Source organism: Galeopterus variegatus, unplaced genomic scaffold, assembly GCF_000696425.1.
Source record: "Galeopterus variegatus unplaced genomic scaffold, G_variegatus-3.0.2 Scaffold2911, whole genome shotgun sequence".
Classification (NCBI taxonomy): Eukaryota; Metazoa; Chordata; class Mammalia; order Dermoptera; family Cynocephalidae; genus Galeopterus; species Galeopterus variegatus.
This window is the reverse complement of record NW_007729022.1, coordinates 43,082-52,225: the sequence shown is the minus strand read 5'-3', so window position 1 is coordinate 52,225 and position 9,144 is coordinate 43,082. Positions and strand designations below refer to the sequence as shown.

Sequence of the window (9,144 nt, the reverse complement as noted above, 5' to 3'; positions counted from 1 at the left end):
CCCCCTGTCTCGGTGTATGTTTCTCTCTCCCTGTCTCTCTCTCTCTCTCTCTCTCTCTCTCTCTCTCTCTCTCTCTCTCTCTCTCTCTCCAGTTTTCTAGTCCTTCTGCTTTTTACCTGAAAGATGACCTTTTCCCACTTTCAGTGAACTTGGCCTTTCTTAGATTTGGTGAACGAGCATCAACATGTTAGAAGTACGGTGGTTAGTTCACATTGTGCCTTTATTTTCAGACAAAAAAGGATTAATGGCATCATTGTATTATAAAGACTAAATGCACATGTACAGGTGTAAACTCTTTTCCTGGATTGCTGAGTCAGAGAGTACTATGTATGGCTTCACTAAGATGCTCTCAAGTGGTTGTGTGCCGGTTTACATTCTAATCTACAGAGTAGCAGTGCCTTGTGGAAGTCCACACTGTTATTACCACCATTTTACAGATGAGGAAACTGTGGTAAAGCAAATTCAGTTTTTATAGAAAATGTTTTTGTAGTTGGGAAGTCAGACAATTATAAGGTAATATAATCATTGCTATCAGAAAACATGGGGTTTATAGGCGCTCCTAACCCATAGGAATGGGGAATGTGGGAGGAAAGAGGTAGAAGAAGGTCCCTTGGGAATGAATGAAGTGGAAAGAATAAAGAATGGCCTGGTGAAGAAATTTTAAGGTCGTTAGTTCTTTTTTTTTTTTTTTTTTGCCCTTTCAGGAGTACTATTTTTCTTGTAAAAGTTTTAGGCAATCAAATGCATGTTATTTAGAAAAAACATTCTTGAAGTACTAACATTTAAAAAATAGAGTTCATACAAGTGAGATTCCAAAAACCTATATTCATTCATTTCTTCCATCCTCTACCTGAAACAGTTAACACTTAAACATTATTACTGTTTTTTAACAAAAGCAGATTAGATGGCTATTGTTGTCTGATTGATTGTTTTGTGTACTAGCAGTTGTGTGTATGAACATGTTGAAGGCACAGCTGTATTTCTTTAACATTTGCACATATTTTGGAGGCATCAGCATTAGAAATTTGTTGTTCGTGTAATAAAGTGGTCCGTTCTGTCAACTGCTGTTTCCTCCATGGGGAATTGTAATGGTGATGATCTGTTTGAAGGTTAGCATTGTGTCACTGTAGGCTGGGACATGGATTTTAAATAAGTGCTGAACATAGAAGAAAAGTGAATTGTGCATGGTTGACCTATTTAAGTTTTAAAATGAATGATTCTGATTAGCTTTATCAAAAGGAGATTTGGAGTTGCCCTAGCAAGTTTCTACTGGTTTAGTAAAGAAGGCTAATTGATTATCAGTTTTGTTAATTAATGAGATATTGATAAGATATTTTAAAGAAAATCTCCATCTTTAATTCCGCTTCTTGCATTGGCTTTTTAGTAATTTCACAACATAGCCTTTTTAAAAAAAAATTTTTTTTGAACCATTGCATTCTTTATGGTAACATTAAAAGAATTTCGAGTTGACCCCAAGCAGTTTTTTCATTTCTGTTGTGGTAATTATTGTTGCTAATATTTCTCAGGAAAAAGTTGATATATACCAGAGAAACTTTTTCTGTCAGGAGAGATAACCACTAAGGAAAGAAAAAAAGTGATTGTTACATTGTTTTTTCCTTCCCTTTGAATTAAATTATTGAGATTAGCACTGTATACTGTGATTATAGGCAGTTATTATCTTACCTGTTCCAAACAGAAAATTTTTTTCTGAAAATCTGCTAGCAAATAGGCAACGTATTTAGATGTTAGAGAATCTACAACAGTGTTTTTGATTTTAATATTCTTTGCTCTTGGGCAGTTTGTACAACCAACACTAAGATGGGAGGGAGGAGGTGCAAAAAAAAAAAAAGAACATGAATCTTTGTAAAATTATAACTGGGTTGGCTGCAACATTATTAGCCCTGCCTTTGAGACTTTATGGCTGTTTATTACAAATTTAAAGTTTTGTTTTTCAGGGTTCTTATCAATTGGGAATGGACAGTCACACCTGGAAGAATTCGACCTTACTTTGGGCATTTTGACTCAAATTTCTTTTTATTGTTAAGTGCAAAGCATTGTATTGGATACTGAGGGGGAGGACCTAGAATAATGAATAAAAGAGGATTTCTTCTTTCAGAGAAAAGCTATTCTCTAATAGGAGAGACTGTAAAAGAAGAAAACCTCAGATTGATGAGTGCTTAACTGTGCCAGGTAGCATGCTAGCTGTTTTATATATTTTGTTTAATCCTTAGAACAAGATTATTTTCTTTTCATGATTGAAGAAATTCAAGTTCACATTGGATGTTAAATAACTCACTCAAGGATACAGGTATTAAGTTGAAATGAAGACCTGTTTCTGTCCTCTAAACCCCCAGGTGTTTCCACTGCACTGTGTTGTGGACAGGCGTGTAGACCTAATGGTAGATGAGGTTGATCCGGCACTGTGTGGAGTGTGAGCCTAGCTTTTGATTCCAGGATGGGCAGCAAGAATACCTGAATTCATATTTTTGGAGGTCTAGGTAGTGATGGTCACAAGTCACTAATCTTTGAGCCTCAGATTTCTTTCTCTCATTCATCCATTCATCCCTTCATTTCTTCTGTAACTCGTCTTGTACTTGTGAGGTCAAAGAAAAATAATTAGTATCAGACTCCCTTTAGATGACAAAGTGTGGAAGGAGGGCAGCAGAGCATAGAAATGTGAAGTTTTGGTCTGGGCAACTAACCCTGGCTGCCCCTCAGCCCTGCTTCCTGGCAGGCTGTGTGATTGTGGCCCTGTACTTAACCTCTTTGGGCCTCCTTTTCTTTTTTTTCTTCTTTTTTTTAGTGGTGATGATAATAATACCTGACTCTTCATTTGGGGAATTGAGTGCAAAACTCTTCGTACCTGGCATGTTACTAAGCCCTTAATGTATGTTAATTTCAATAACTATTATTGTATATTAGTTTGGTCACTACACACCCAATTGTTAGATTCAGGAACTTGATTTTTTCAGTCTTCTCAGGTTTGATAAGATTCTTATGATTGGCTGAATAATTGAATAGATTGTTAACCTATTAAATAATTATGAGGACTGGCCAGTTAGCTCAGTTGGTTAGAGTGCTGCCTTGTAACTCCAAGGTCAAGGGTTCGGATCCTGCTACTGGCCAGCTGCGAAAAATAAATAAATAATTTTTTACGGGAATATTCTGGTAATAGATATACTCAGTTATTCCTGTGTGATGCAGAAACCGAAATAATAGTTAGTTATTAACACTTACGTAGTGCAAATGAAATAAAATCAAAGGTAGTTTTTATAGGCTACTTTATTTAGGCTTGACAGAACGTAGAGAATTGCTTCTTTAAAACATGAACAGTAATACTATTACTTTTCTGTAGACAGGAATGCTGTTGCTTGGTGACAACACTAATGGGTTTATTTCTTCTTTTTTTCCTTTTATCTCTTAACATTTTATGTAAGGTAAGTAGCTGAACCACATTAGTAATGGAGATTTTATATGTGCTGTTTTTTTTTTTTTTTTTTTTTTTTTTTTACTGTAAAAGGTGGAAATCTATATGTAGGGAATCTTCATGAGGATGATTAAGTAGTTGTCTCCTTCTTTCCATGTTTGCTTTTATCAATTCGTTCTTGAGTCTTTCCTTTGTGTTCTTGCTGATTTTAATGGTCATTTTCTCCCACCCTTGCCTGCCACAGATGATGCTTCTGTTTTTCTTTTGGTTCTTTAATATTTGGTAGTTTGGAATTAATTTGTTGACAATTCTCCAAGAAACAGGTGCTTTCATATTTGGGGGGATCCTTAGGTGCATCAAACCTGTTTTATTCTAATTACAAAAGATGGAAAACTACCTTGTTAGCAAAATGAGTACCATGAAGCATGGAGGTTAATTTGCTTTTTTTGGTTAACTACTTCTTTAAAAGTGAGCCTTTGGAGGAGCCAGGGTAGTTTTGCCAATTAATATTTTAGACTGTTCCATGTAATACAAAGGTGTTTTCAGGGTGGTAGTGATGAAAGTATCAAAATCATAGGATAAAAATGTGGCTCTCATAATAAAAACTTAAATTTATATAACTAAATTTATATAGTAATTTTTGTTTTCTAAGGTGCTGTCTTAGGAGCCCATGGAAGAAGTAGTCGACAGGGAGAGTGGAACTTGAAAGGGAAGGTGCTTGAATGATTCAAGAGGGATGGGGCCAGCTGAAGCAGGAAGGGGTGGGGTGATGGAGAGCTGGGGACACAGTGAGCTGGGGGCCCAAAGTGAGCGTTAGCTGGTATTAATAATAACAAATACTCATTTATAAGTTTATAGTTTAGGAGCACCTTTCACATGCATTCTTAGTTATAAAGCTTTAAGGGCTGTCAGACTAACAGATGGAGACATTTAAAAAGGATGTCAGTTTAGCTTTGCTTGTTACTTGACCCAGACCAGACAAAGAAGCAGTTGGTATAATTTCTGAGAGACCAGAGCAGGACTTTTTTTTTTTTTTCCTTTTTGTCTTTTTTCGTGTCCGGCAACAGATTGCAACCCTCAGTGTCGCACCCGTACCGGACCGGGACCGGCAACGGGACCGCAACCCTCGGTGTTGCTCCCACACCTCGCTCAGCCAGTGAGCGGGAACCGGTCTGTATGTGGGATCCGAACCCTCGGCGGGAGCGCCGCCGTGCTCCCAAGCGGCGCACTGTAGCAGTGCGCCACCGGGCCGGCCCAGAGCAGGACTTTTAATATAACTCCCATTTTGCTAACTCATTAAGCTTTCTGGGGTCTCACTCCCATAACCATTACCCTACCTTACCCCAGAATTTGTGGTTCAGTGTTGTTTTGAATATAGATACTCATTTGTTTCATTTTTTTTTTTTTTTCCTGGTGCAGTGGGGAGTGGGAAAGGCACGCAGCCTGGTTGGATGTAGTCTGGGCAAACACAGTAAAGCTGCAGGGCTGGAGGTGTGCCTTACTGTCTTGTTTTCTGTCTTAGTTTTCAGTTCCATTCTCATATCCCATTTCCCTGATTTTTCTTCAAATAAATGCTCCTTTAGTTGATCATAATCGGTAAAGAAAAGGCTGATGGGTGGGGGAAGAATAAGGAAGGGCTTAAATGTGATGAGCTTTGACTTCCAAGAGGTCGGACGATTAAATGGTGTAAAGCTAAGGAATGATGTGATCTGACTTTCTCTAAACAAGATTTTCATTGGATTCTGGGTGTTTTTTAATGGATTAGATGTGTGGAGGATGAGAGAAAGAAGAATCGAGGATGAATCCAGTAGAGCAACTGAATCTTTAATCTTGCTAGAGGCAGTGAAAGTGACCTAGGAGTTAGAAATAGTTTATGGAATTTTGTTGGGAGTTGTGCTTTTTTTCTGTGTTCATGGCATTGATGGGAAAGGGCATCCACAGTGCATGGGCTTCAGCCTGCCTTACAGTAGGGAAATATGTGGAGGGATTATCTTTAGTTGGAATTCCAGTGTGCTTTTCTCTAGAAGTAAGGTTTTGAGACAAATCTAAATTGCATTCATTCAGTTTGAGTAGTTCATATTGAAAATTAGTTACAATGATATTCTGCAAAAGTTAAGAGTTTTCACTTATTCCTATTTGAGTCCCCACCCCTCCCCTTTTCTTAAGAGTCTGTTCATTTAGCTTTAGAATCTCAGAACTGGATGGGACCTCAGGGACAGTGTAGGCATGGGCTTTTTGGAGTCCAATGGATCGGGGTTTTAATTCTGGATCTGCCAGCTACCTGCTTGAGCAGGGTACCCAAACTTTATGAGTTTCGATGACCAGTCTTGAAATGGGGTTTAATATCTACTTAACTGCATCATTATAAAAACACAACCAAATAATGCATGTTAGGGTGTATTAACATCAGTTCCTCCACAGCCATTATTTTATATAAGAGGCCAGTGAGGCAAAGAGAAACTGTAAGTAGCTTGTCCAAAGTCACATAATGAAACTTGAAGACAAAAAAACCCGCCTTTTAGTTTGTCTCAGATGTTTATGACAAATAAACATTTTTAAAAAGTAATGAGTAGTCTTTTTCATTTATTATTGTTATAAAGAGTGAATCTCTTGAGTGTTGTTTTTCCAAAAATGTATCATTTTGTTTTCTTTTAGGATTTGGAGTTCCATGGAGTGATGAGATTTTATTTTCAAGATAAAGCTGCTGGTAACTTTGCAACAAAATGTATTCGGGTCTCTAGTACTGCCACCACTCAAGATGTGATTGAAACTCTTGCAGAGAAATTCCGACCTGATATGCGAATGCTGTCCTCTCCCAAGTATTCACTCTATGAAGTGCATGTCAGTGGAGGTTAGTGCATGCAGATAGGGTTTGCTGGTGGCATGTCCTGCCCTGTGGGTAGGCAGCTTGTCCAGGGGACCTGTCTTACTGCTCATCTCCCTCTTTCTGTTTGTGGAGGGGCTGGGAGAGTGGTTGACAGGTTGGCAAAACTCTCATAAGTTCCTGGCCTATATATTTGTTGGAAGGTGGAATGAATATATTAATTTTTATATGTGCTTATTTCTGCAAAGATAAGTAAGTAGCATGATGTTTCATAATTAAAATTATTCAACATATCTAGGTGTCACATACAGTGATGATGTAGTATGCTACCTGGTTTTGGAGAAATATGTAACTCTTGTGTATATATTATAATATTATAATTAGTTTTTACGCAGTTAAATAGTATATGGGTATGTATTATCAATCTTGGTATAATATTTTTGCATCCTGAACCAGCACATTTTCATTATTCTTTGGGAATAATTAGGACATCTTGAGGAAAACTTATGTATTTATAAATTTCTCCTTTTTTTACCATTAGAATTTTCTGAAAATATCTCATATAGCTGTATCAAGTGACAACTTACATTGGACTTACAAAGAATGTAGAAATTCATAAAATTTTTATGGGTGCTTTGGAAATGTTGAATAACTTAGAAAAAATACAAATCACAGTGCAGCAAATAAAGGATTACATATAGCACCAACCCAATTTCAGTACCTCTTAAGTTCCATCCACAAATCTTTTTTGAACATAATTTATTTTTCTTTACTTTAAAAACACAGCTTTCTTTGTACATTTGAAATTAAACTAAAATGTTTGTAAGGTGTGGCATCTCCAGGTGTGACTACACTTTTTCTCCTCAGTAGTATGTAAGGCAGATCGTGTTTGCTTACTACTTTTTTAAGATTATGAAGATATCACCTGCATAAATAATATCCATAATAATAACTTTGACAATAGATGATGTTCTTAATTTTAGATTTTTCTGAGGTTGAGTTTTTCCTTTACCTTAGGTTGAGTTTTTCCTTTACCTTAGAATCATTGTAAATAGGTTACAAAGAAGAAAATATCTCTCACTTCCAGCCCTTTTTCTATCTGTGCATTTGGTTAGTTGAATACCACCAAGTGAATGAAGTCTTTGGAATAATATGTAAGATTGGAATGTGAGATCTAAAAATTGAATGCTATTGATTTTTTTTTTGAACTTTCATTTCTTTACATTGTCTTTACTAGATTTGTTTTTAATTAAAAAGTAAAATATTACTTTTAAGGGGTCAAAACAAAATAAAGATTATTAAAGAAAAAGTAAATGGTGTCTTTCCCACCTCTCCGTTATCTTTCATGCCTTTGTGCTTAGAGCAGTGGTTTTTTAACCCCTGCCTCAGATATGAGGAAGGCTCTGGCATGTAGGTTCTTAGTCTTTTTCGGGTCATGGAGCCTTCGTGCCATAGTAATTTTTTTAATGGCACAAGTAGGTCGGAGGAAATACATAACAGTTAATTCTCTTAAGTAGATTCAGACAAATTAACAACTCACAATTTGGTAAGTGAAAAAATAGTACACAAAAAAAAGGAAAACTAAAATTTTCTGTTTATTCTTAACGACAACTACTCCCTGATGGGATGGGTGTGCCTCTTGGGCCCTGCCAAGCTCCTCAGACTCTTGGAGCCCTCCTTTCTTGTCCACATTGATTTTCAGACAGTGCTCGTTGTTTATTTCAGCACTGGGGAAAGCCCAACTTTGCACAGATGTGATGCTGATAGAAGGAATGCTGCATGGTTGGCTGTGGATTAGGAGCTCACTGGAGCCAGGAGTTCATCTGTCTGGGAGATGTGCCTTGTTTCCCTTGACAGTGTAACACTGCTCAGTGCAGGGTGATAGTCTCAGCACCTTTGCATACCACAGCCCAGCAGTCTCAGCCCAGGGCCCAGCCCTTGCTTCAGTCTCCAGGGAAACTCCACTTCCATCCTTTTCACATAGTGAGTGTCCTCATATGAGTTCACCTGGAAACATAAAAAGGGTTATGCTACTTAAAAAAAAAATGTGTGAAACCTCTGAGGCAGAAGGTCCTTCCTTCAGTGTATGAAGATGTGGCAGGACCCAAGCACCCTGACTGTGCACACTCAGTGGTGGCCACACGTGCCATTGCAGTGATGTCTTGTTCCTGGTTCTGTTTTACTTCTGTGATTTAGGCTTAATTGTTAATGTTAGTTCTCTAAAAGTCATACTATATGAAAGACTTTGATCTATTATAAATTTTGCAGCAAGAACAACGTGGTAATTTTGGTTTGTGGCAAGAGTTCAAATTTACTGATTTTGTCCCTGATTTGTTACTCTGATTTTCATTTTTTATATTTTCAGTTCATAAAGTAATTTAAAATTTTTTATTCCTGTATTCTGATTATTAGCATTACTGTTTATATATAATATTTACTAAAAGCCTCTGTAAGTCTATTTATCTTTTAAATTCTTCCTGTTAACTCTTCTGTTTTTTGCCACAGTCATTCTTTAGTTGGTCTCACTGCATCCTATTTTTACTAGCCTCATTTTAGCATACTCTGTATATAATTATCTGGATAATCTTTGTCAACACTATTAGTAGTAGTAGTGTCACTGTAATCATCATAATCATTATGATGTCATCCTTTGCTTGGAGCGGGGGAACTATTGCTCATTTAAAAATTAAATTTTGGGGCCGGCCCGTGGCTCACTCGGTAGAGTGCGGTGCTGATAACACCAAGGCCCCGGGTTCGGATCCCATATAGGGATGGCCGGTTCGCTCACTGGCTGAGCGTGGTGCTGACAACACCAAGTCAAGGGTTAAGATCCCCTTACCGGTCATCTTTTAAAAAAAAAAAAAAAAAAAAAAAAAAAAATTAAATTTTGGGG

General features: G+C 37.2%; 1 protein-coding gene across 1 annotated transcript in view; it reads left to right on the top strand.

Moving 5' to 3' along the window:
* Window positions 1-6,086: 6,086 nt before the first annotated feature.
* The window catches only part of MLLT4 (myeloid/lymphoid or mixed-lineage leukemia (trithorax homolog, Drosophila); translocated to, 4), a gene marked incomplete at its 3' end in the record, with an annotated part of 44,412 nt that continues 41,354 nt past the window's right edge, over window positions 6,087-9,144 (top strand). The window contains exon 1 of the mRNA XM_008583427.1: window positions 6,087-6,278. Coding sequence (XP_008581649.1) covers window positions 6,104-6,278 — 175 coding nt within the window. The remainder of the gene's footprint in view (window positions 6,279-9,144) is intronic.